Source organism: Chelonoidis abingdonii, chromosome 4 (genome assembly GCF_003597395.2).
Source record: "Chelonoidis abingdonii isolate Lonesome George chromosome 4, CheloAbing_2.0, whole genome shotgun sequence".
Classification (NCBI taxonomy): domain Eukaryota; kingdom Metazoa; phylum Chordata; order Testudines; family Testudinidae; genus Chelonoidis; species Chelonoidis abingdonii.
In genome coordinates this window covers 155,478,946-155,506,827 of record NC_133772.1, presented here as the reverse complement: position 1 = coordinate 155,506,827, position 27,882 = coordinate 155,478,946, and the positions used below count along the sequence as shown (strand labels likewise).

At 47.5% G+C, this 27,882-nt stretch overlaps 1 protein-coding gene across 1 annotated transcript in view; it reads right to left on the bottom strand.

Annotated features, from left to right (window-relative positions):
* Positions 1-1,185: 1,185 nt before the first annotated feature.
* The window catches only part of TRIM9 (tripartite motif containing 9), a 123,393-nt gene continuing 96,696 nt past the window's right edge, over positions 1,186-27,882 (bottom strand). The window contains exons 6-10 of the mRNA XM_075065817.1: positions 26,071-26,216; positions 18,585-18,723; positions 7,318-7,621; positions 5,284-5,446; positions 1,186-1,390 (exon numbers count right to left, since the gene is read on the bottom strand). Of these exons, the coding sequence (XP_074921918.1) occupies positions 1,328-1,390; positions 5,284-5,446; positions 7,318-7,621; positions 18,585-18,723; positions 26,071-26,216 (815 nt within the window). The 3' untranslated portion in view covers positions 1,186-1,327. The remainder of the gene's footprint in view (positions 1,391-5,283; positions 5,447-7,317; positions 7,622-18,584; positions 18,724-26,070; positions 26,217-27,882) is intronic.

Sequence of the window (27,882 nt, the reverse complement as noted above, 5' to 3'; positions counted from 1 at the left end):
CATGGACTGTGATTCTGACTCTCTCTTTCCCCTTCTCTCTCTGTTCTCTCCTGATCCTCAAGTGAAGCCAACTTCGGAACAGAATGAATCCTCTCTATGAAAAAAAGGACACTGTCGGGTGGTTTTTTAAGGCTAGGTTTTCGCTGTAGCTATAAAAAAATAAATGCTAATATCAAAAGGGCCAACTGCAGGCCCTGTGAGATATGGCAGCACCGTGTCAGCTGGCACCGTTATGTAGAGCGTAGTTTATAAAGCCATTGAATGGGTGCAAGTGCTCGTCTCAAGTCCTCTCGCAAATCCGCGCTGCCTTGCAGCGCCTGGGAACAGGACGATGGTAAACAGCCCAGCCCACCTACTGAGCTAAACAGAAAAGCCTTTGGAAATGATAAATTATAGAACCAGAGCTGTTCAATTAACATCTAATCATTCTGCTGAAACCAAAGTGATCATCACATCAGAAATGTAATTATCTTCTCAGACTACCTATCCGTCTTAATTACATTGGTCTGATGCAGCCCTGGCAAACCTCGTGGTATTTAAACGTAATATCTTTGGGCCAAATCCTGCCCAGGGATGCACTGACTTCCGTGTGAGCCACATCCACGCCCGAGGGAAGAATTTGGCCCTATCTGCTAGAATAGATATGACTATCTCCAAATACTTGCTGCATTCCACCTGGCTCTGTACAGACTAACTGGTAATCCAAGACCAATGTCTACAGATATGCTTGAGGGTACTCCACAAGAAAGGCCACAGGGAAAGAAACTTCACTGGAAGTAATTTGACTGGCATCAGCAAATGCTTGGCCACAAAGGGGTCCCCCCTCCTCCCACTCCAAGTCTCTCCCTGGTTTCTTCAGACAGCATTTTTTGTCTGATGTATAACTCAGTGGAAAGTTATCGGAAGGGTTTCACTTGCGATGGCAGCAGCTAAACTGGTCAACAGCAACCACACGGTTATGAGGAAATGAAAAGCTGACATTTAAAAATAACAGCAAATCAAACCAATGACCCAAACCGAAAAGCTGACACAGAGAAACATCCCAGGCTAACTAGGTACTTTATCAGCCAAAAGAGCTAAACAGCAAAGCAAACGCGCACAGTACGGTGCCGGAGACGCCAGGCAGGTTTGCTGTGCGGTCGTGGAGTACAAAGACTGGAGAAGGCTGGTTTCTTCTCTTCTCACTTTTATTTTTGTTTTTGGTTTTCCCTGGTCTCCAGTTACCAGCTGACCAAAGATTCCCCGGCTCCTATGAGGTCTCTTCTTGACAAAGTAAAGCAACTCTCTTGACTCATCCTGAGAAAAGGCAGCTGGCTTCGTAGTCTCATTACTGCATGGATGCCCTGGAAGTATAGAATTCGGGGACCGGCAAACCAGTGTGGAGCGTCACCTGCAATGACAGCCCTGTTACCAGAGAGCAATCTGCATTCTCCCACCCCTGGGGCGAAACCTTGACTTTGCTTAAGAGAGAAAGGGGTCTAAACACCATGCGCAAGCAGCGCTGCGTGCGGGTGGCATTCTGCTGTGGCTTAAAAGCGTGCCCTGGCTGCTCGGCTTGACTAGCGAAACAGGCTGCAGGCCACGGCGCATCAGGGCTGTGGCGGACCCGCAGTCCCTGGTGCATGCGTATTGCCATCAGCAGCACATGTAGCCTCAGCAGGAGCAGTGTGAAAGGAGGGGCACAGAGCGCTTGGCAGGACACAGGGGCTCCCTGACTGGATCTGGCTGATAGGGTGTAATTTGCACCATTCTCATCCCACGATGATTCAAGCTGTTTCCCATCTTTAAAAACCACCAGTCTTCCAAAATGCCCAAAGGAATCTACTGAGGAAAGGTCCCCGCTGTGACAGAGGGCAGACAAGTGTATTACTGGGAGCCCTGGCCCCCAGCCATGCATCCTTCCTCTGTAAAATTCATCATCTCCATGCCTCTCCTCCTTGTCCCCTCTTTGGTATTCCCACTGCTGTCTCATGCCCGCTGCCTCCTCCCCATTGTACCCGAGGTGCCAAGCACGCCAGTGATGCTCTCCTGACGTCTTTGGCAGGCCTGTCCTGACACGGTAACTTTAATGCACACTCAGCTGTCCATCCCTGTGGAGAACCAAGAGCAGGACGCAAGGCAAAGGCCACAGAGCAGGACACACCGGGTGGCACCAGAAGAGCATCACTCACATGTGATCGGTAATAAGAGGAGCAGGGATCACAGGACGGGGTAGGTGCACCGAGCTCCAGGAGAAAGGCTCTGTGGGGACACTGGGTCCCTAGAACAACTGTGGGCTCCAGGAAGTCTGCCTGCCTCCCTGCCCTTAGCGCCTCTGCTGTGTTCCAAGGCATTGCTCGTCACAGCTGGTCTGCGGCAGCAGCAGATTCCCCCGGTAGCATTTTCTCTGGGCGGGAAGATAGACATGGGAAGGGGCTTTCCCCTCATTCATAACTGAGCAGCTACAGATGCAGCATTTGTGGCAGGACAAGGAGTATGCAAAGGCACAAAAGAGAATCAGGCGCCCAACTCCCTAACTCCCCGTGGTGTCTGTGACAATCTCTGCAGATATTTGCTTTTCTCAGGAAAATGATTCACAAAGAGAAGACTTCATCAACCAACCAGCGAGACGGTCAAACCACTGCTGGATTTCTGGCTAGGGAAAATATCCCGTCAGGCTGTTCTTGTAACTGGCTGACCCACAGTCTCAAACCTATGAGGACTGCCAGTTTTTGTGAACAGTGTCACAGAGTCTGTAGCTTGCTTTGTTGTCTAGATCGCTGATATGCATACAACCGTGTAGAGTTATCCCTTCTCAGATTAATTCTCCTTTCTGAACAGTTTATTTCTCATATTCATCGTGGGAAGGAAGCGTAACTCCTTCACTTCAAAATAACGTAGGGGTTTTAGAGTCAAATTTACAAATGATTTTATCCAAAATAAAGTCTTCCTAATCCTAATAAAGCCATTTGAGTTACTCACACACCTTGAGGGAAAAGGCTAATGAACATCTTGAGTTTATTAGCAATACTTTTATCGGCATGTCCTTGGGCTTCTCTATTATTTGGGGATTTTAAACTTTCTCTCTTCTGTTGATCTGTCAGGAAGCAATGGGGTTTGATAAATATTCTCCTCTCTTAGGACAGAGTAACGGATGTAGAGATGGGAATTAAACTCATTGAGCAATGGTGCTTGTATATGTGTAGCACACCCATGCACACATACAAAGATACACATACAAGTACCACAGAGTGTTGAACACACTGTCACTGATCACTATAAAATCATAATCTTACTGAGGACTGTGTGGCTTAGCAATTTAATAATGGTAGTTTAAATAGATCACCAGAGTCTCAGATTTCCATAAAATCAGGTTAACGCTGGATCAGCTGTGAAGAAAGGGCCAGACTATGGTTCTTAGAGGGCACGGAGATGGGGGATGCCCTTTATTCGGGCACAATGCTACCCTCACTCACTCACTCATGCCCGTCACCCCAATCAGGTAGCTGGAAAAATTCAATCATCAGCTGCATTCGCACCACCTCTAGAAAATGGCTTCTCCCAGTGCTGCTCTCCTGCCACTACAGGTGTGTTCCTGGGCAGTCTATGCCCACAACCTGCCCACACAGCATGGTGCAGTAATGTTTGCACTTCTAGCCAATTCCCCCCTTGTGCTCAAGGGCCTGATCCAAATCCCACTGAAGTCAATGGGACTCTTTCCATTGATTCATGGGTGCTGGATAGAGCTCATGGCTGCATTGCGTCTCTCTCTCCTGCCTAGGGAAGATTACCTTTGATGTCCATAATATTGCCCAAAATAAATAACTGACCCTACTACGTGGGCACCTCATCAAACTGCCTGAAATGTCCTGATTTAACTGATTCAAGCTTATTTCTTCCTGGCGTCTTCTACAAAGATTTTAACAAGCTTGTGGCAATCCTGCAGTGCTTAGAGAAGCAAAGGGTGATAAAATGGGCAGACCAAAAGCAGGCTCAGTGAAAGCGTCTGCTGAGTGAATGAAACCAATAACGCCGTGAAGAGGACAATAAGGGGATAGAAGAAAATAATAATAGAGACTAAAAATAGCAGATTAGTTCAGAGCAAGATAAACATTAAACTGTCTCCCCGTCTTCGTTGCAGAACTAGCATTCATGAATGGCCAACAGCTCAAAAGAGAGCCCATGTTTGAAATTGCTGTGTGTGGAACAGGATGCAGAACGTCCTTGGAATTACACCAGTGGGACATGGGAGTGTAGCAGGGTGGTTATCCTGCTCCTGCCCTGAAGGGCTGAAAACCGCCCGGGGAGAGGGCTGTGGCAGGGGAAAGGCTGGGCTGCTTGGAAAGCAGCCACCACTGTGACTCGATTAATGTGGGCCCAGCTGGCCATTATAAGAAGGCTATTAGCCAGAGGCCCAGGAGGAGTCTCTCTCCTGGCTGCCTGGAGAAAGGGGCACTGGGAGTGAAGCAGGGCTGGGGAGAGCCAGAGGAGCAAGGGAGCCTCCAGGCTGGCAACTCCCCAGGCTGCAGGGCCTGGTCCAAGGCCCACAGAGGTACTGGGAGGCAGAGGAAGGCAGCAGGTCTGAACCTCCTTGCCTGTGATGAGTGGCTTTTGCACTGCAGTCTGCCCCAGGGAGCGGGGGCTTGGTGATGACTGGCAGTAGCCCAGATTGAGACAAGGTGGGAATTAGATGGTTGGGGGGGTTCCCAGAGAGGGGAGACCCATAGAGACTGGTGGGGGTATTGCCACGGGGCAGACCCACGGTAAAGGGGCACTGGAGTCTGGGAGGGACACAGGACCAGCTACAAGTGGGACAGCGGCCTGCAGAGGGTGCCCAGGGTGGAAAAGAGCTAATTCCCTGAGATGACCAGGGGTGTGTCCTGTGCCTTTACAGGGAGACTTTTAATAACTAGTGCAATTCACAGAGCATGTTGATAAAGATGTTGCTAAGGAGGATGTTCCTGGCCAAGCTCTACTGAGCCAAAGGCAATGGCACTCCTGTTCTCCTGCCATCCATGGGAGAGAAGAAGCACAAGGAACAAGCCATGTGCTGTCCAAAGGCACAGCTTGATGTCAGTGGCTCATCAGTGACCTGGGTCATTACATTTACTCTTCCAAACTGCCCTGTTCCACAAAGGTTCTCACCCCTTCTAGCAGCTGCTGAGGTTTTTCTTACACCGCTGAGAACACTCTAGTGGATAAGAAAGGTGCTAAATGTACAGAAAGACAGTGCTCCAAAGGCAGGAGCTCGCCATCAGGTATATGCTGCTGCTGTGAAACCTCTTTCTCTGACAAAGCACATACCTGTACATTCCGGTTCAGACTGACAGCAGGGAAGAACAGGCCCTCCAAGTTCTCAAAAGCCACAGGACCTTGCTGATCTTCATTGATGGAAAATGTTAGGGTCCTCCTGGTTAAGTCAAGGAGCACTCCAACTGTGGCACCTTTTGTTATTCCCCCTTCGGTCCTGTTGAGGAAAGAGGAAGTCAGATGATGTGCATCACTTAATGCCAGCACAGTCCTTGCTACAGTATTTGTAAGGAATGGCTTCCTTGAAATGCACACAACACCACCCCTGATCAGAGCCAGATTCACACCTTATGCGCCCCAGGCACAGCATCTTCAGCGCCCCCACGCCTACAGCTGACCTTTGTGTTTCACACAGTTTTAGAGAGGTACGGCACCCCTAGAATGCCGGTGCCCCTAGGCACGTGCCTACTGCAGCTAATTGGAAATCCAGCCCTGTCCCTGATTCCTGGCAGTCTCCAGTGAAACAGTGCAGTCTAAAAACACTTCAAGAGACAAATACACATGTATACACTAACTACACAATATTGTAGCGATGATGGGCCAGATTCTGCCCCTGGGATACACACACTGGGCTCCCATTATTTTCAACTAAAGTGTTTGCAGGGAGGTGTGTCTCAGGGTGGACTTGCAGCCCAGAGGACAATCACATTGTTTGCAGAGACTTGGGAAAAGACTGGCTTCTCTGAACTTTTAAAACTGCATCTCAGCCATTCCTAAGGAGCCATCTGGGAAGTCAGTGGTGTTTGCCAGGCTGAGGACTAAGTATGGATCCCCACATTTGGCCCAAACCGTTTGTGATTATAGAACCTATGATAAAAGAAGGCAACCATTACACAATCAGAACATCTCCCGCAATCATATACACTAGTGCTGTAAGACTGGGCCACACGCCAAAGTCTGGTCTTCCAGAACACATAACAAACATCACAGTCTGTCACCACTTTTCAAATTCTAGTCTGTATTACTACTGAGTCTCACTTTTCACTTAGCAGCTGATCCAGCTCCCATTGCAGTCAATGCAAAGACTCCCAAACCCTGTGGGGGGGGGGGGGGGGTCTCAAGGGCCATAAAACAGCTCTGTACTGTACGGGGAACTCTTGTTTCCATGTTAAGATTGACAGTAACAATGGACAGCCTGATGGACACAACTTAATACCCCTACACGTTCCTCCACTGTATGGTGCCTGCAGACATTTTTCCTTGTTCCTTTCCCTCCAGGTAAGGAAGCGTCATAGGGAATGATGTGGAGGGAACATGTAAGAGACACAAAAGGGTAACATGCTGTCACTTTAAAAGTACGGCAGAGCTACAGAAGCTACGAGACCCCTCCACAGCATGTATTCTAAGATGGTTGCACATGCCAGTTTCATCTCAAACATAACTACAGTTAGAATAATCCTCTGAGCTCAATGCTAATGGCATCCAGGTGGGTCTCACCCCCCTAGATCACATGACTGGCTGAGCAGAGCACTTCCATCTACTCATCTGGTCTAGTGGTGGCAACTGCACTTAGTCATTAGCCATATACTACCAGTGAAAGGGCGGAAGAGCCTGTGGGAAGAACGCATTGCTTACAAAACAAGCGTACTCTCCTGACAAACTGACTTGCATGCAAAAATGGAGACAGAATTTCTACACCTCAGTATAGCAGTGTAAAAGTGATAAAGGTTTATTGGCATGAGTGTGCGATGAGTGCATTACTCACGAGTGGTGAAATGTTCTGCACGGATAGACAGAGGAATGTTCAGAGGACTAGGAAGCAGAGACAGACTGGGATAATTTCATTCCTAGCACAGGAGGTGAAGAGTTCTTGTAGCAGGTACAGCACCAAGGATGTCTGAACTGCCCCTAGTTTATGCTAAGCACATGGACTTCCTTCACCTTAGGCTCTAGTGAGCAAATCCATTCCCAGAGTACATGTGTGCAGCTGCCATTGAAGGAATGGCTTACATCAGGGTTGAGTTTGAGCCTGGATCTCTGAGAGAAAGACAGTCTAGAGAAGACCTGATTCCAGGGTTTGTGGCATACCTGTTGGTGTGTGAATTGCTGTGCATGAACCAGCTCCGGTTATTGTCCACATACATTGCCCAGGCTTTGTCGTCCTTTCCTAGCATGACATCCTTGAGGACATCAACACGAGCCACGCCAAAGGCCGGGTCTGGGTGGTTATCGTAACGATCAATCGACAGCTCCCAATAATGGAGCCCTTTGGAAAAGCCAGTTTTCCCCAGCACAACCCTGTCATCATAGCTGTTACAGGTGACAGTCAGGTTGTCATTGGAAAAGAGGATGTCAGAGTGTGCAGAGCTGGGATCGAACGAAAACCAGGCCACTGGAAATACACAAAGGATAGCTGTTTAGTAGGGCTGACACAATCCATTCCAGCAACAAAGCCACACAGAGGGGATGAGAAGCACCACACGCCACCTTGCAGGAAGGGAGCTCAACTATGAGGTTCAGTAGTGGACTTAGGCGGTGCTTATCACCAAGTACAGCAGGGAACCGGCTTGCTATAAACTCAGAGGGAGGTAGAGAGAGACTGGATTGGCTCAGTAGAATTTACCCATGGGAGAAGTTCTCCTTGCTCAAAAATTATCCCTGTGGGCATGGAATCACTGATGGAGGCTATTGATACCTAGGCCTGGTAACTGAAAGATCAGAGACATCAGAGTCATGAAGCCTGATCCTGCAAACTTTTACACAAAGATTGGGGGGTGTTATGGTCTAGTACAGGGGTCAGCAACCTTTCAGAAGTGCTGTGCCGAGTCTTCATTTATTCACTCTCATTTAAGGTTTCATGGGCTGGTAATACATTTTAACATTTTTAGAAGGTCTCTTACTGGTTTTATAACTCAATATAAAGGGTTCCATACCTGCCACCAGTTTTTTAATGTCAACTGTTGTCATTCCAAATGAAAGGCATGCAGGAAAGAAACAGGAAGTAAAATTGGCATTTATTATAATAAAAAATTCAGAAATATTTTTTTTGCTCACATACTTTTCCAGGTACTGTATGAATCTTTTTTTTTCTCCCCATGTCCTGAAATTTGTGTATACATGGACTCACCATGGGCCTGCCTTGGAAATGAAGTGTGCGTTAAACTACATAGTGCATGAATCATTTGGTGAATTTAGCTGAGTTGGGTCATCTTAAAAGGGTGTGCTTTTTCCAAAAAGAATTAAGGGGCCTGATTTTGCAAGCTGCAGAGCGTTTGCTACTCCAACAGAAATCCCCAGGAAATGCAGGTTTTCAGCACCTGTAAAAATCAGACCCAAATTCCTGATTCAGCCAGGTCAATGTCTAACGTTGAGAGCATGAATAGTCCAGTTAGCTTCAATGGGAACTAATCATGTACTTAAAGTCTGACACATGCTTAAGTACCTCAGTCAGGTGGGGTCCAAATGTATTTTATTTTAAGGATAAGAGTTTGGTGGGGAGTCCATTTCCACAGCCCAGCTTCAGGTTTCTCTTTAAAACCAACAAGCGGAGGAACTTAAAACTCCTTTAACACCAAACCGAAATGACCATTCCTCATTCAAATCACTGGGATGGAATTTGAGAAACGGGGAGTAAAGTAGGAAACAATCTTTGATTATAGTGAGCTGTTTATTTACTTTGTCAAAAAAAAAGGCTTAACATAAAAATAAAATATAAAAAAATGACCAACACAAAGTAAGAACCACTTAATTGTAATAAATATACTTGCCTAATTGAGAGTAAGGTGCTGACTGTGTCTCAAAATTGCATCCTATAAAGAGATACTATATTTCACACATCAAAGCTAAGACGTAACAACCAGTCTCACAAAAAATACTTGTAAACACTTACAAAATTATCCATTTGATCCAATTACTTAAGGCCTGATTCATTAAAAGCCAAAGACCATGTTCAAGATTTTCAAAACTGACTAGTGATTTTGGGTACCCAGCTTAGAGACTCCTTGAAGGGGTCTGATTTCCAGAAAGAGTTGAACACCTGCCCTCTGACAATCAGGGCCCTTTAAAGTGTCTCATAGTGGGAACCTAAAAACCCAAAGTATCCAAAATCAGTCAACACTTTTGAAGATCCTGGCCTGTATTTTTATTAGAGTCCAATGGATTGTACTGGCCTCTGAAGAAGAGCCTCTAACAGAAAAAAGTAAATGTTTTCCCCATTCGGTAAATTTCCTTACATGTTGCATGTTCAAAAATACTGTCCGTGACTTCCTCTGGGGAAAGAAATCAGAACAAGATGGGTAGACAGCATCTGACTCAGAGAGAACTTTCTCCAGTAAGATGCAGAATATCTAGTTTTTCTTCAAAAATCATTTGAAATCCTGCCCCCCCCCAAAAGGGGCAAGTGAATTAAGATTGACCGAGTCCTTGATCACTCTTCATGTTAACGTAGGTGGCTTTTCTGTAGCTACCTAACTCTAGTTTAGCTATTGCCATATTTTAAGAGTAATTATGCTACAGTGCCTCTGAGAGAGAGCTAAGTGTCATTATAGGATGTTACATTGAGCATTTACTGATGGCGTTTGGTAATCATGAAAATTAGAGGCTGACCACTGAGCAGAGCCAGAGTGAGTGTGTGCAGGTGCTATGCAACCTCCTTCCATGGCTCCCGTGACCTACTCTGGAGCTCCCAGCTGCAGCCAGGAGACTGCTGTAACTACTGGCTGCGGACAGCTCCAAAGGGCTGACACAGGGGATTGCACAGTGTAAGAGTTCACCACCCACGTCCCCCTTTTCCCTAATGGCTGAGAAGGACATGATGTAAAACCCTTCATATTGGCTGCGTGCGAACGGAGGATTATCCTTGCACGGGGGTAATCTGACTAGGGTCATTTACACCAACTCTATAGCCAGGGTTCTGCCAGCATCATAGAGCAAAGTGGCTGCACTGCACCAGAGAATTGGGCCCAAAGGTATCTAATTTGATAAAGGAGCTATTGCAGCTTCATACAAACTGTTCTTCCCTTATTACTCCGTAGCGATTTATCAAAAAAAGGGGATATCTTTGCACTGGAGGGAAAGAAAAATCAGCATGGGAGTGATGCGATCCCATTTGGTTGGAGTATTTTAGGGCTGGACTGCTCCGGATGGGTCTGTGACTGGTTTCAATCTATTTGCATGCAAAAAATGGAGGTGTTTTCTCTGTGCCAATGTTTTCCTCTTGCACATTCACACTGGTCCCTCCAGGCAGCGTACATCTTGTATATTTCTCACTGAACCTCATGCTGCATTTAACTCCGGCTAGGTAAAACGATGCAATGGCTGCTGAGGCCATTTTAATGAATCGTGCCCTGTGCCCCCTTTCGAAAGGGTTTTTTCCCCCAAGGTTTCTGGGCTCTACTGTAATACAAATTAACCATCAGCAGGACAAATAAGAAGAAAGTGGTTAGATGGGTTTGTAAAATTCCAACCCCCGTCCCCCACTCCCACCCGCTTCCCAGACCTCAGCCTGTGATCCCAGAGATACACACTCCACATACAGGTATTGATCAAAGCTGGTACAATAGATCTTGGTACATTGGACACAAAGTCAAAACGTCTAATAACAAAACATAGTTCAAGCCAGCAGCGCACAGCAGTACAAGAACAACATGAAAGCACAAAGAAAAAAAGGGTTGCTGACAGGGGGTAGGGGCCCCTGTATGTTCTGGCAACTGTCATGCTGCAGTATTCCTCATTCCGAGTTGTGAGATGGAAACAAAATAAACGGGACCCCACTCTCCCGTTGCTTAGCCAGTAAGTTGGGAGTTACGGCACTGGAATGACATTGGTTTAAACCTGGCACGATGGGAGAATGAGGCCCTGGGAGCTTTAGAAATAAGAAATGTGCAAAAATTGGTCTCCGTGATTACGAAATAGCACCAAAGAGATCAGCTATGCCTGCCGCTCCTTTGCTAGTCGCTGTTCACCGCAAGGTAAAGGAGACTCTGGCTGCACTTTGAACAGTGACTCAGCCTACATCCTTGTCACAAACCACTAAGGCAAGGAATATGGAGGCAGGCAGGGTATTTGGGGGGGGGTTGTCCTGCACTCAGAATTTTATTCATGTTCTTTCCTCTCTGCTGCAGAAAAAGAGGCTTTAAATATCAGAGGGCCTGATTTTGACAGGTGTTGAGCACCCACCACTCAAAGTTAAGTCAGTGGGAGCAGCAGGTACTCAACACCTTTAAAAATCAGACTCTACAGTCCTCACATGAGAAGAGTTGTGGCCCAGTCAATGCCCTGCTGGCTTCTGTTTTTTAACATCTCTTTTTAAAAAGGTCTGTTGGGTCGAGGGTTAATCGAACAGCCTTCGAAAGAATTGCAATGTACAAATCTTACGGCAGCAGCTGACTTTCCTGGAACCTTCCTGTATCTCCCCACCATTCCCCCAGAGGCGTGTGCCAGTGCTGTTCCCGTAATTCCAGCACGGCTCCTCCCTTGCTCATAATAGCTGTCGTATAAGGAATTGTGCACTGACCCGGGGCTTGCTAATCAATGCCGTTAAATGACAGCGACAATGGTATTGTTGTTACATACACCACAAAGCTACATCATCCAAATTCCCTTCACTTCAGGAGCAGGCCACTGACAAACAGATCAACTTATCCCCCTGGTATATGAATGTCATGGGAAAAAAACAAAACAAAACAAAACAAATACTTCGGAGCTGCCCAAAAGCACAGATCAAGAGGAAATGCCAGACGTGCTCGGCTCACCGGCTGAATTCAGAGACTGCAAAGAAGAATGCAAGCTCAGCGGGTGGGACGAGGATCTTAGCTCAAAGTAGGATCTCCCCGAGAAGCTGGGTTGTAGATTAAGTGTGGAGGAGAAAGGACTCATTCTACGGAGCTGAAATCTTTCCAAAGGCACTGGAAAAGGGAGGGTCTGTTCTTCTGACTCTGTGTCTAAACGTAAGATCAATGCAAACCCCAAATCAGAAATCTGCGGGCTGACTTCAAACCATTACCGGAGCTGAGCCCCCGGTGCAGAACGCAGACACTTTAACATGCATAGGCTGTGCTGCAGCGTGTGTGCTGAGCAGGAGGACACAGGAAGTTCTGGAACACAGATACCACTCAGTAATACCATATCATTGATGCTGTAACCAGTAAACATATTTGGGTCTTCAAAAACATCCCTGTGGAGCTGAAGACAAATCTGATCAGCTTTTCTTAGGCTAAATCCTATTTTTAGCAAATTCTGGAAGGCATCACAGTAATATATCCCACCGAGGGAGATGCAATCTAATCACACCCAAGTCCCAGCAGATGTATTTAACATGCTATCATATACTCTCTTGTCCATTATACTCACAAGAGGAAAGGGCAGGCTGTGGAGGTTTTGTGTGGGGCTGGTAACCTGTCAATGCAGTTTTGTGAGGCTGATCTAAACTGTGTTACTAAAAGGGCCCTCAAAAACCCACCTCACCCAAAGGTGGTACAGAATGATGTGTTTAACAACATCAGAAGGGCCATACTGGGTCAGACCAAAGGTCCATCTCACCCAGTATCCGGTCTTCCGACAGGGGCCAATGCTAGGTGTTTCAGAGGGAATGAATGGAACAGGCAATCATTGAGTGACCCATTCCCCCTTGTCCACTCCCAGCTTCCTATCTTGGCTAATGGCTATTGTTGGATCTACCCTCCATTAACTTATCTAGTTCTTTTTTGAACCCCACTATAGATTTGGTTTTTCCTAACATCCCCAGGCAATGAGTTCCACAGGTTAAGAGTTTCTGGATAACTCTTTGCATCTATCAGAACACACCATGAGCCTCCCAATAGGAGTTTCGTTAGGAGTTAATCCTGTGATCTGAGGGCCTGATCGAATGGTCACTGGAGCTGCTGGGAGTCCTCCCATTCACTTCAATGGGCAGCGGATCTGTCTCAGAATGACTGTAAGCTATCACGCTGTATAGGTGAGACTTCATTGTCCCACCATGGCAATGCAGGTCCTTTGTGACTGCCCTACTCCCAAAGTGCACTGTCATTATCCTGATGACTGCCCCAACAGCCTTTCCGCCCATCATAGGCAGGCAGTTGTGAGCAGAAGCTCTTGATGAAGCTGTGAGCATCCCTTGGCTGGTGATTCTGAAGGCTTGCGATACCCATGGGAAACCTAAGCTCCAACCCTTCTGCTAGTTTGCTAATCTTTCAGAGGACTTCACAATAACCTGCTTCACCAGAATGGGCTCCAGCATTCAGAGCCAGCATACAGCAGCCTGTCCTAGCACAAAGCCTTACATGGTAACTGGTTCTTACGATGGGCCCTGGATGCAGCTCCTGCTTAGTCTAAATTCTTTGGAATCCAAAAGCGCTTGGTTGAGTGAGAATAATGAGCTGATAGAAAAGGCAAAGGGAGGCTGAGTGATAGCGGGAGGGAAGGAGATGAGATCTGAGCATAAGGGTCTGCAGCATGTATACCTGCCTTAAAGGGTACTTCAGCTTTTGGTCTTCCAACCCTACGATAGGGTAACAGATGTGAAGCTTTGGAGAAGGCTGCTGTGCTGTCGGAGACATTCCCTATCAGCACCCGTAACGACTCCTCTGGCATTCAGTGTCTGGGTTAAACCCTGTTCTCACACTGAGTCATGCTGTCACACTTCTCTTAAGCCAGATCTCCACCCTCAGGAATACTGCTTCCTGCTGGGGAAGGCAGGTTGCCAGTCGTTCCTGTTGTGTTCTAATCCTCACCATCTGCCCTGTTCAATGAATCTGAGTTACCTCCTGCCCTGTCTGTCCTTTGCCCTCATGAAAAACAGCTGTTCGTGTGAGGGTCTGCTTGGATCCTTATCCGATCTGAAGGTTTTACAGAGCAGTGCAGTAGAACCAGGCCGTTCTGTAAGACCTCTCTTGGAAGCCGGTTTCACTGGAGCTCTAAAACAGCTGTGAAATCACCTACTCTCGGCACCACAAAGTTAAGAAAAGACAGACCGAAAAATAAATCAGGGGGCTGAACCTGCTCCAAGGATCTCATCAGCAACCAATGATAGAATTAAGTCGGGCTAGTCCGCATTTACAGTACCAATGCCCTGTAAACCTGCGAAGGGAGGGTCATATAAATTGTCACCCAAGAACAGACAGGAGTCATGTCTGCTTGGATACCTCTCTCTAGGGGTACCCATACAATAACCTGCCACCCACTTGGGGAGAGGAAATGATGTCAAGCTCTCATGCAGCCACAGTTGCTTTCAGTTCCTTGCTAACAACAGCAAACAAAGGGGGAGGGATAGCTTAGTGGTTTGAGCATTGGCCTGCTAAACCCAGGGTTGTGAGCTCAATCCTTGAGGGGGTCTGGGGCAAAAATCAGTACTTGGTCCTGCTAGTAAAGGCAGGGGGCTGGACTCAACACCCTTTCAAGGTCCCTTCCAGTTCTAGGAGATTGGTGTCTTAAAAAAAACAACAGCAGACAAGCTGCTGCCATTTTTAGGTCAGATGGTTAAATACAGGGCATGTGGCTCTTCATCTCTGGGAAACAAAAAGGCTACTTGGAGAATGTTTTTGCTCATCTTGTGGGACTGTCTGTTTAAAATAGCTCTGTGCAGTTAACATCCTCATCGCCAGGAGTCCATCCGGCCCCGCTGCAGGCATCTAGCATGACCCTTAAAAAAGCAAATTGTGATCTCTTAAAATGGACAACAAAATTGCCCTTTAAGACAACCGAGAGTATGTTTATCAGGATTTTCTGTCTGTCAGATTAATGACGTCCCTACCACCTTGGGAATCTACTGCCTGGGAACGGTCCCATTGGCTTCGAGGAGCAGTCTCATGCCTGGGCTGAAGTACCGAGCTGGATCTACGCTTGAGCTCATTACCCTTGCCCTATTTGTAGACACTCAAATCACTGAGGAACCTGCCTTGAAACTCAACTTTTTTATTTTACAAAACACTCCCTGCCAAACTCTTGCAGCATGGACCATCCTACTCTTCATGCAGGGTGAAAGTGCCCGAAGAGATGCTAGCACATTGCTACTTCCTCCCCCCCGCGGCGAGGTTTCCCCAGATCGTCCCCTCTGAGCCTCCTGCCCCACTTGCTCCTTGCTCTGTCTCCCTACTTAAGAGAGAAACTGTATTTTACTGCTCCTGCGGTGTACTCAGGCAGTGGTGGGGGCACAGCACACAAAGCCCCATGGTTCCCTAGGGTCTATTTCAATGTGCACTGAAGTCAACAGAAAGACTCCCCTTGACTTTGGTGGATTTTGGATCAGGCTCTATATGCCAGAGCTGGAAATCAGTAATAAAACAAATGAACCAGACCTCGAAATGCCTTCGGCTAAGCAGTTAGTAACGAGTTACTAACAAGAGATTAACAACGGTAACAACAGCATGGCCATGTTCTGAATGATCTTCTTCTCTTTGTTCCTTCCTCTTCTTTTCTTCTCACTTCCTCTCCTACTAAAACGCCCCACTGTATTTTACAGAGCAGAGTGGAAGGAAAAAGCACTCTGCTAAACCCAGTTCATGCAAATCTGCACTCAGAAACCCAGTTCTGCGGCATAGGCCAGAAATAATACCCCAAGCCGGTTGTCAGTGCAGCAGGGGTCTGTTTAATGACTCACTCAGATACTCTTAAGCCGAATACAGGCACAATTTATTTCTCTGTTTTGGGCCTAAAGAGCGCTGAATGCCTCTGGAAGGAGAAAATGCTTTGGGACACATTTAGCTCTTTTTCTTTTTCACCGGAATAACAAAGAAGGAGGCAATCAGTAAAAAGACTTCAGTGAACAAAAGATCGGTTTCTGAAAGCCTGTCTCCTGGCAAATGCAGGAAAGAGAGCTCCAAGCACGATGCCATTGCGCTGGGACCATCAACAGAATCCTTCTGATGGGCTCCTTTGTTGTGTGGGGCCTGCGCCAGGTGGACAGGTGAAGACTTTGGATACCACAATGCAAATATCCACGCAGAGGAAACCTGAGTGGTGAGCCTGTGCCAAATATTCCCTTTTTCAGGGCTTTGGGGGACTTTTTTTGAAGGACTCTGGTCCCCTGGAAGGGCTGAATGTTTTAAAGTGCCTTGGCCAGAGGAGGCTGCCGATTATTGTGGGGAAACTGAAGCGGACGTGCTGTCACACCAGGTGTAGCCAGCGACACACCCCACTCCCATGGCCTCTGGCATAGGGGATGTGATGTGGGGAGACGGAGGCGGAAGTTGTATGGCATAAAAGCACCATGAGATCACAATCTGGTTCAGCGCCTTCAGCTCATGAGGTATCTCCCAGAACACTGCCCTAGCTGTGCCATTCGGGTAGGGAAGGGTACAGCGCCATTTCAGGATACGGGCAATTAGACCCTCACACCCTGCTGTGGTTAACAGGAATCGAGGACCTTCTAGTACAAGCGCTGAAGAAATGCTCCTTGCGCCAGATCTGCAGTTTGGCCGAGCTCTACTCATGTAGGAGCCAAGGGGTGTGGATTTATATAATCGTCAGGGAAGTCAAGGGCCAATCTGACCCCTTATGTAAAAATTAAAGCAGCCCCAGTGCTGCTCTCACTTACACTGACTGGTGATGACCCCATAGTGTCTGTGATGCTGCTGGGGGGTGCAAGACGTTATGGCACTCCAGCCGCACCCCTGCCTGTCCCTGTGCTGATGGGGGTTGGGACTGGTTGGTGTTGCATTGCCATAACAGCTCTAAGGCAGCTGGGAGTCCCTCCACGCTTGAAAATCTCTGCTTAGCCCCACTCTCCAGCTGCCCCTTTGGCAGCAGAAGTGGTGCTGAAGAGCTTTGGCGAGGGCCCTAAATGTTCCGATTCCTTTGGAGATGGTTTGTCGTTCTGTACATCCTGTAAGCTCTTGGAGGATTACAGCTCTTTTCATGGGCCCCACATCAGTCCGCGCCAACACGTACAGAGCTCACGTGGACGCCATGTAAGTGTCAGAGGCCAAAATATGGCCCCTGATTTGTAATGAAAAGGCTTGCTTCTCTGGCAGCTCAGAGGAGGAAGAGCAGCTCTTGCTCCAGCTTCTCTCTGCTCGGTCTTCCGAGACGTGTCACTACACTTCATCCATCTGTATTGCCGACATACTCAAAACAAAGGGAAGCATCATGGCTTCCTTCTGAACAATAGGCGTCATCTCCTGACGCATGACAAGTCAGAGATGTAAAAATGGCTACGTCCAAAGGTGCCCCTACGTGTCTGTGCTGAGGTTTCTGACCACAACACCTTTTTCCTTGGCAACACTCAAAAGCCGCAGCTCCTCTGTACGGACAAGCTGTGTTTAAACAGCCTTATGCACCATCAGCAGAATGACTAGTTATGTTCTGGTTCCAGTATCTCTAGCGCTGATGATAACTGCACGAAGCGGAAGGCGCATGGCTTGGTTTTCTAGAGCCAGGCTAAGCCTGTGGTGCTGGTGGTTAGAGACACCTGGATTTGGCTTGAAAAATGGAACGATGGGGGTCTGGAAATGATGGAAAGGGAATACCAGTAGGTGTGGAGAACTACAAAAAAAGGGTCACTTTCCTGCTAATAACTATATTTTAGAGGACTGCCGATGTGCTGGCACTGAGCTGACAGCCTTTACCATGAGATTATTACCTGTTGTTTCTAACTCCCAAGTCATTCTTCTAAACTAGACGTCTGACTCCCGACCTGAATGTCAAAATCAAGCCTACCTTCCAAGACGGATAAATTGCCTGGTGTGACAGACGTATTTAAAGGCAGGAAGAGAAAGGTTTCCCTCTGGTTATGCTGAACAGCAGCATTTAATATTCTAACCGAGGCAGCTGAGGGAGGTGGATGTAATCAACTTTGTACACGGAATTGGTGCGGCTTTGCTGTTATATAGAAAGAACCCCAGACTGTCCCATAGTCCTTCTCATCCTTACAGTACACCACAGAGTGCATAACTAAACACCATACATTACAATCATAGCGCAATCATGCACAGTGCTTGGTTTCTCTGGAATTTTGTTTTTAATTTTAAGGGAATTAAAGACATTCGAGCTTCATTTTGGAATAATACAACTCCATCCAAGGTGCGAAGCTGTTGTCATTCAAATCCTAAATGCTTTTCTCTGAGCGAGTGCCTGTCATCACATCACCAGCTCTCCTCCCAAGAGAGCGCTGTAATTCACTAAAATATTCAGCGAAGGGAAGGCCTGGAGGACAATTGCTGACATTGCTTTGGCCTGCTGACTTATGACCTTTATTCTTCCCATCACAGTCACTTTTTTGCAATGTTTGGCGTTTTAAATCTGGAGCCATGGAGTTACTCCCTGCATCGCAATGCTAAGCGATGCGGATTTTACAGACCCTATGTGTGGGCAGCACTGGCTCTGGTGTATCATTTCACAATGACATTGCTCAAACGTCTTACCCTCGGACGTCTGTAGGACCAGGGTCTTGCTGTACTGGCTGACTCCTGTTTTGTTGAAGGCTTTGACGCGAGCACTGTACGTGCTGTTGAAGTGCAGACCATCCACAGTGCACATCGTCTCTTTCCCAACATACACTTCCTAGTTAGCAAACAAAGAGCTGCATTAGGGTCTGAAGCACAGTGCAGATTTCCTTTGCTGGACAGCGTTTCCACAGCTTGCTCAAACACAGACATGCAAGTAATGCATCTTTTGGTCTCTCCACACTGTCTGCCACAGGGCAAGAGATGGATGAGATTCACCAGCGCTGGACAGCACTAAATCATACGTTTGGGTCAAGATAAAATGATCCTATGACTTGACACTGGAGCTCTGACAAACCTACCAGTAAAACCAGTTGCTATACAGTAAGGCCATTTCTGTTCATGTTGGACCAAATCCTGAAATCCTTCCTCAAGCAAAACTCCCGGAGAAGTCCAGGTGAGTTTTGCCTGAGTGAAGAAAGAAGTCCTGTAATCAGAAACTTGCACCTCGACTCTACTTCCTTGTAAGCCCACGTGGCAGGACCAACGCTTTACTGAACATATATAAGAACGGCCATATTGGGTCAGAACAAGGTCCATCTAGCCCATTATCCTGTCTTCCGACCGTGGCCAATGTCAGGTGCCCCAGAGGGAATGAACAGAACAGGTAATCATCAAGTGATCCATCCCGTGTTGCCCATTCCCAGCTTCTGGCAAACAGAAGCTACTGAAAGACAGGATTATTCCACAGATCCATGGCCAATTCACCAACATGTTATTTTGATGTCAATTGTACAGAGTTATGATGGCCTAATGCTGGAGCGACCAGCAATTAATCAGGCCCACAGACTACTAAATCCTCGAACATCTCAGTTACAGTATTTGCTTTTAATTAGAGGGGATGTGATTTAAGCTCCTGGTTGCTTTCATTTGTGTTGCTGGGGAAGGGTTTTCTCTTGGTTTCCTTGGGAAATATCCTTCACTCTCCCTTTCTTCCAGGAACCCTTTGTGTCCCTCTGCTGGGAGTATAGACTGGAGTGATGTGCATTTGTTTAAACAGTCTCTGCTTAAACACAGACGTCTTGTTTTCAGGATACTGCACATTTCTCCAGGCCTGAGCCATGAGACTCCTTTGGGAAAAGTTCCATGGACAAAAAACACAGAATTCTGCTCTGTATCTTTTCCTTCAAGCTTGAGCAGATGAACTAAATTAAGCACCATTGCTGGTAGATATGTAAATTGCAGCTCTCCTCTGGTAACATGTTACCTGTCAGCACTCAGTCATTAGCAGTGCAATTTGAGCTGTGAACTCAATTTACTGAACAAATGCAATACAAAGTGAAATACACCTGGCACTGGGTTACAGAAACTGCTTCCCAGCTGTGTTCTCATGTAAGAGCTCTTACAGAAACACGGCGGTTATTACTGCCTCACTTAACACACTGGGTTCCTACTTTATCATCTTATCACTGTCCAACAGGACACTCATTTGATTTGATGATTATAAAACGAATTGCCACTGGACAGCTTAATCACTTTGAGTGCCCTGGCATATGGGCCAGCCCCGAACATAAACACTTCAGCTCACTTTTACATCAGTTTGTTCTTGGTCTTTTTTTAATGATTTCATAGAATCTGGCTGTTTGGATTTAATGCACCATCTAACCTAATGATTGGTACATTAGAGAAAAGCCACACCCTGAACTTCCAGGGCAGAGGGCCAAATCCCTGGATTCAAACTCTTCCCTTCTGGCCCGGGTCCAACTCAGAACAACTCCGGAGGTGCACAGCTTTTGGTTTCCATTCGGATAAGGCCAATCTCATCCATTACACTGGAGCCAAAATCTCTAAACTCACCATTCCCATCTCTCTTCCCCTGGGCCCCTCCAAAGTAACACCACCTAGCGATACTCTCCCACATCACAGAGATGTTCATGAGAGTTAAATCATTAGTGAGTGCCAAGCGCTTTGAAACCGCCCGAGAGTAAAGCAGAATATTATTCGCTGCAGCCCATGAACAGGTAAGATCAGTTTTTGGCAGACTCTGACAAGCTACACGGACAGAGATCTTGGCTATACATTGATCTGCACTTCTGTGTACATGGCAATGGCTGAGATGCTGGTGTGAGGCGAATTAGCAGCTGCATCTCCGAACACAAGTGGATAACGCAGCAGATCTTGTCGGGCATGTCAGGAGCAAAGCTTTAGGGACTCAGGCAAACCCATTATTCTTTATTGTTGCAACTGCGGTTGAAAACCCAGATTTGCTCTGAGCAGGAGTAATAATCGCTTGAGACAGTCCAGATTGCCAAGCCATTTGTCAAATAAACTATGTGATGAGATTTAAATTTTGTATAGTAAATGGCTTCTGAAGACTTGACCCCAGGTTTGGAATCCACTTAGTGATTTGATTGGCCTTGAGCCTTTTCTTCTGGATAATCTCCACTGTTATCTGAAAGATCCTACGACTTAATAACCAGCTGTGCCACAGGAGAGGCAAAGCTGACTCTAAACCACCTTTCTGCCTCTCACTACCCTGGGTCAAAGAAGCCCCCGGCCCAAGTTAGAGCAGCCTCAGGAGTGCTCTAATCTCTGTCAGCTGGAGCAGTCTTTCATGATGACACCAAGCTGGGAGGGGTTGCAAGCACTTTAGAGGACAAGTTTAAAATTCAAGATGACCTTGACAAAATGGAGAACTGGTCTGAATTCGACAAGATGGAATTCAATAGAGACAAGTGCAAAGTACTTCACTTAGAAAGGAAAAATCAAATGCACAACTACAAAATGGGGAACAACTGTCTAGGGGGTAGTACTGCTGGAGAGGATCTGGGGGTGATAGTGGATCACAAGCTGAATATGAGTCAGCATGTGATGCAGTTGCAAAAAAGGCTAGTATCATTCTGAGGTGCATTAACAGGAGTGTTATATGTAGGACACAGGAGGGAAATGTCTCACTCTGCACTGGTGAGCCCCAGCTGCAGTACTGTGTCCAATCCTGGCCACCACCATTGAGAAAGGATGTGGACAAATAGGAGAGAGTCCAGAGGACAGCAACAAAAATGATAAAGGTTTATACCTGTGAGGAAAGGTTAAAAAAACGGGGCCTGTTTAGTCCTGAGAAAAGAAGACTGAGGGGGAACCTGATAACAGACTTCCAATATGTTGACTGTCATACAGAGGATGGTGATCAATTGTTCTCCACGTCCACTGAAGGCAGGGACGGCTCTAGACATTTCGCCGCCCCAAGCAGGGAGGCATGCTGCGGGAGGCGCTCTGCCAGTCGCCGGTCCCGGGCTCCGGTGGACCTCCTTCAGGCGTGCCTGTGGAGGGTCCGCTGGTCCCGCAGCTCCACTGAAGCTGCGCGGGACCAGCAGACTCTCTGCAGGCGTGCCTGCGGGAGGTCCACCGGAGCCGCCTGCCACCCTCCCAGCAACCGGCAGAGCGCCCCCCATGGCATGCCATCCCAAGCACGTGCTTGGTGTGCTGGGGCCTGGAGCCGCCCCGACTGAAGGCAGGACAAGACATCATGGGCTTAATCCGCAGCAAGGGAGAGCTAAGTTAGATATTAGGAAAAACTTTCCAACTGTCAGGGCTGTTAAGCTCTGGAACAGGCTTCCAAAGGAGGTCATGGAGTCCCCATCACTGAAAACTTTTAAGAACAGGTTGGACAAACCCCTGTCAGGGATGGTCTAGGTTTACTTCGTCCTTCCACTGTGCAGGGGGCTGGACTTGATGCCTTCTCGAGGACCCTTCCAGCCCTACATTTCTATGATCCATTCTGCCAGCCCCAGATCACCAGATCACCTCTTGCTGTGGCTGTGCCCTCTCCTAGCCTGGACACCTATCTACGTGGAGGGAGAGATGTGTGGGTGGCCAAAGCCAGGTACACCGGCTTTAAGCTACTCGGGATTCTGCTACAACAGGGGACTCGTGTGCTGCCCCTTTTGAGCAGTTTTACGTTACCTGTTCTGCAACTGAGCAGCGCAAAGGGGACTCAGCCAGGGCAAGGATCTGGCCATGGTCATACATAGTAACATCAGGGGCTCCACCCTGCATAGCTAGATCTGGCGCATAACAACGTAAGCACAAAGTAAAGGGGGATGAGCAGGACAGGTCGCTCAGGGAAACCAGATCTTCCAGTAATGAATGCTACAGCACAGCTCCCAATTACACCTGCCTGGTGACAGGAGAAAGGCCTAAGTGGGGGTCGTGTAGCTAAGCACCCTCTTAGCACAACTGGCATCGGCTAATGATCATCCAGTCTTCATCCTTCCTCGCCTTGTGCAATGGTGAGCAAAGGCACAGCCATGTGAGGGATGTACTATCGCCCGTGCTTGGCGGGTATCATTGCAGGTGGCTTCATCCACGCTGGAGCACTGCAGCCCCTTGCAAGGACCCTATTGGATGAGATGAGCTGGTTTTAAAGCACTAGGTCACTATGTGGCCATGTTCTGCATCTGGGACCCGGCGTGGCACATGGACCCTGGGATCATGGGCGCATTATGCAGGTTATCCTCTCAGCACTAGGAGAAAGGAGGTAGAGAGCTTGGGGCGGCTCGGCACGCAGAGACCCTGTCTGATTCTGGAGTGGTAGGGACTTGGAGGCAGCCATGCCCAGTCCTGCTTGACTGGAAGGAACAGGTGGGTTTGACAGTGAGGCAGCTAAAGTGAAAAACTTGGTGGTCTTGAGGCTTTGGGAGTCCTCTAGGCAGGACACTGAATGGCTGAGTTTAATTGTCCTCCAGTCACATTGTGAATACATTTACTCCTGAGGGCATTCTGCACCAAAAAACTGAAAATTCTGTGCCAAAAATTTTAAAAATTCTGCACACAATATTTTAAAATTCTGCAAGTTTTATCTGTTAATAAATAAATGCAGAGGCTCCAGCATGGCAACGGGGAGCACAGGCCACTGGCTGCATTTTGGTGGGAGATCACCCTGAAGCCCCCACCGCCCCCAGGACGTGGACTCAGCGGTGAGGCTGCACCTGACCCTGACACAGCAGGGCCTAGGCCTGCCCCAGAAATACCCTGGGGCCCCGCACCTCTGCACTAGGTGCATCAAGTGTGGGGAAGGCAGGCTCAACCAGGCAGGATCCAAGTGTGGAGGGGATCGGTGTGGGGTGAGAGGATTCTATGTGGGACAAACTGGTTGCAGGCAGCTCATGGGAGGGGGGTCTAGGTGTGTGGGGGATCTGGATGCACACAGGCTCGAGTGGGTGGGGGTTGTAGGCGCCGGGGCAATGGGACTCTGTAAGGGCTTTCTCTCATTAAACTCAATACATCCCCTCTGTCAACTACCCGGCTTCTGCTCTGGATCTCTCCTGGCTGCGTCATGCGGAGCTGGAGTTCAGGAAACATGGTGGGCTGCTCTGAATGGTGATGAATATGCTAGGAAATAATTATGAGCATGTCTGATCAGAGAAAAATCACATTTTAATTGTATAATTACAGCAATTTAAAAGTCCCCAAGCCTTAAATACCTCTGACTGCCAGTAGTATAGCAAACCGCAATCCTCCATGGGAATTAGCAGCCTTTGCAAGAGATGTTTGGCAGCCTACTTTAAGCTGTTCAAGAAAGTGCTTTAAAATGAGTTCTTTTCATTTCCAAAGCATGCTGCTCATCAAGGCAAATATTATCTAACAATAAAACAACCTCTAACCTGCAGGCTTAGCTCAGCTGACCTCCCAAATACCATTATTTGAAGTTAGAGGGAAGGAAGGATGAAGAGTTTGGAGCAGGTCTCAATCACTCATTATAAGGGCTAGGCATAAGCATTACCTGATTCTGCAGCCATTACATGAGTAGGAGCTGCAGCCTTCAGCGTTAAGTGAACTTCCATTCTCCTATCTGCCCCCAGTAAAGAAACGGCACACGCACCTGGGGCCAAATTCTGCGCTCAACGACAATGGGAAATAAAGGGAGACAGACTATCATGGGGAAGCCGTGTTAGTCTGTATCCACAAAACCAACACAGAGTCTGGTGACACCTTAAAGACTAACAGATTTATTTGGGGATAAGTTTTCGTGGGTAAAAAACCTCACTTCTTCAGATGCAAGGGAGTCAGATTGATCAGCGTAACCAGGGGTGGGATTTTGTGAGTATTTGCAGTGCAAGTGCATTTGGAAGTGGATTTGAAAACAAGGGAAAAGTCCACCTCGAGTTTGGAAATAATTTTGTATAGATGAAAAAGGCAGGAATACAAATTTATTAAAAAAAATTGGAGACCAATCCTTAGGTTCAGCCACCTCTGTGCTCCCCTGATCCCACAACTGGCTATTGGTCAGCTAGCCCCCTGCGTTACTTAAATTGTTCAGTAACAGGAGGGATCCTTCCAAGTGAAGGAGAGAATTAGATACAATGTCTGAAATGAAAAGTGGAGAGAGAGAGAGTTTCTCCAAGAGGGAACCTGATGGATGTGGTCATGGCTAGAGACTCCAACAGCTTAACAGCCAAACAATGAAAGTTACCCAGGAAAGTAATTTCCGTGCAGGGTCCTGCTGTCACCACTGTATCTTTGCAGGAGTGACTCATGTAGAATTGGTAGACCCTGTGTAATAATCTATCTCCAGCCACAGAGCAACTGTACGGTGTCTTCCATCATTGCAAGAATCTTTGCTGATTCTTTCAACAATCTCTGAACTGGTCTCTACAGTAGATTGTTGTGAGACCACTTCCCGCTACCAAGTTAGCAGCTGTGTTTTCAATCCACAGATTCACAGGCTTGTCAGGACAGACAGGACTATTCCCACATCAAGTCCATCACAATAAGAATATTTCTTGGAATAAAAATCAGACTGAAGCTGTTGACAAAAAGTGAAAGATTCAGTTCAAATCCGGGGGAAGCTTATACTCTATAGCAGGGGTCGGCAACTTTTCAGATGTGATGTGCCGAGTCTTCATTTATTCACTCTAATTTAAGGTGTCATGTGCCAGTAATACATTTTAAGGTTTTTAGAAGGTCTCTTTCTATAAGCCTATGATATATATGTATGTAAAGTAAATAAGGTTTTAAAAATGTTTAAGAAGCTTCATTTAAAATTAAATTAAAATGCAGAGCCCCCCCAGACCAGTGGCCAGGATCCTGGCAGCGTGAGTGCCACTGAAAATCAGCTCGTGTGCCACCTTTGGCACGTGTGCCATAGGTTGCCTACCCCTGCGGTATAGAAATAAACAACAAATGAACTCTTCTAAAAACAAGACAAAACCAGCCTGATTCCCCACTGTCTTGCACCTCGTGGAATCGTTTAAACCTGTGTAACCTGAGTGAAAACAGTACACAAGGCTTAAGATTTCTATGATTCTATAAGGCAGTGGCAGGCTCTCCAGCACAATGTATCTCCGCAGAATGGAAGCCTGCTTTCTGTCTATCGGCAATGCTCCTGGGGTGGCTCACTCATCACTGGCATTGTCTTCCACCTAAGGCATGTTTTATCAATGGAACAGGTGCTCTCAATACCTACCCTGAACTGACCACCATTCCCATCATCCAGCTCTAGAATATATCCTTCCACCTGCACGGTCGACAAAGGGGGCTGTTTCCAGGACAATGTGGCGCTGTTGTTGTGGGTGCAACATTCTTCTAGTTGTAGGATCGGGGGTGCCGGCACTGGAGAGGAAGCTAAACAAAAATTAGTGTAACCCTGGCTTCTACGAGCACAGTGGACATCAAGTGTAGCAAGTGCATTCAAATTGCTGAGAGGCATGTAAACGCATGCACATTTTCTCCAATATATGGAGGCAATGTTTATAACCTTGTTACCCAGATGGCATTTCATGCTGGACTGAAGGTAAAATCTCACTGTACTGAGGCAGAGAGGAACAAGAAGGGACTGCTTTCTCAACTTACTTACCATCAGAAGCTTTGCAGAATTTGGGTTTTTATCAGAAATTTTACTGGGGCTACTTCATTTTCTCTTACATTTTCTTTCGAATAAATTTTGGATGAGCATGAAATCATAGCACCATGCCCCCACTTGTGAAAGTAAGGCTCCCATACCTAATCCACTCATCACAACACCAGAACCAAAGACAAAGAAGGTCATAGGAGCACCTCCCCGACGTACTCTGAGAGTCTGGCTGCAGAGGGACAGGCATTATCATTCCCGGATGAGAACACTGCCACTGGTTGCAGCGTCAGTGGAAAGAGTGGGTCTAATTCACTTCTCTGTTACCCCAGGTTTCTGCCATGCAAGTTCAATGCAATCAAAAGAGTTACACCAGAGTATCAATAGAATAGCAGAGTGGTGAGCCAGGCTCACGGCCTTTGCGATGACTTGTGGCTGGAAGCGCACCTGATCTTCCTCATAGTGGGTCATGAAGGAGCAGTAATTCCATGTATGTGTGTGTGTGTCATTGTGATGGGTGCAGCGAGCCACATATAACAAGAGATAAATATGTTTTTAATTGTGCTAATTTAGTGAGAGAAAATGTTCTGGGTGGACATCGCTGTTGACCAAAGTTGGCCAATGATCCTCTCCACAAAGTCTTGCCACTGTACCTCAGTCAACCCACAGTCAGCATTCCAGAGGGGAGCATAGTGTGGACTCCATGGGTATGTCTACATAGCAGCTAAACACCCACAGGTGGCCCAGGTCAGCCGACTCAAGCACACAGCGCTTTGACTGTAAAACTGGTGTGCGGATGTTTGGACTTGGGCTGTAGCAGGAGCTCTAGGACCCTGCAAGGGGGAAGGTCCCAGAGCCTGGGTTCCAGCCTGAATCCAAACATCTACACAAATGAGAAGCTCTGTGTTTCCCCATCTCACAAGGACCCCAAAGCCACAGGCTGACAGATGTGCTGCACCTGGCACCATTTAAGGGCGCATCCCAGCAAAGCAGCAACTCAGTAGCCTTTCTGGTGGGGTCTGTCTGCTTCACGGCTTCCTCAGATTGTCTTGCCTTCTCAGTCCTAAAAACACAGAACAGGAAAGGCACAACTCAGGCACAAAGGGGAGGTGAATGGGAGGCGGCAGGTGGTAGGGGCGGTGTGCAAAGGAAAAGGCATGAATGCCGGAGGAGGAAACAGAACTAACTTAGCTCCGAAAGGAAGGGGAGGGGCTCCACCATCTCACATCCAATATCAGAGCTCCAGAATACGGCCAGTCGGGGCTACCTCCAACACGGCTGCAAAGGGAGAAGAATAAGACCCTGCCCCTCCAAAGCAAGTAAGTAGTGGGGACAGGGCAGCAGGTGTGAACCCACTGCTTGTCCCGAGCTAGTGCTCGGGGAGGAGCAGAGCTGTACCTCTCACCCCCCCAATGCCAGCCAGCTGAG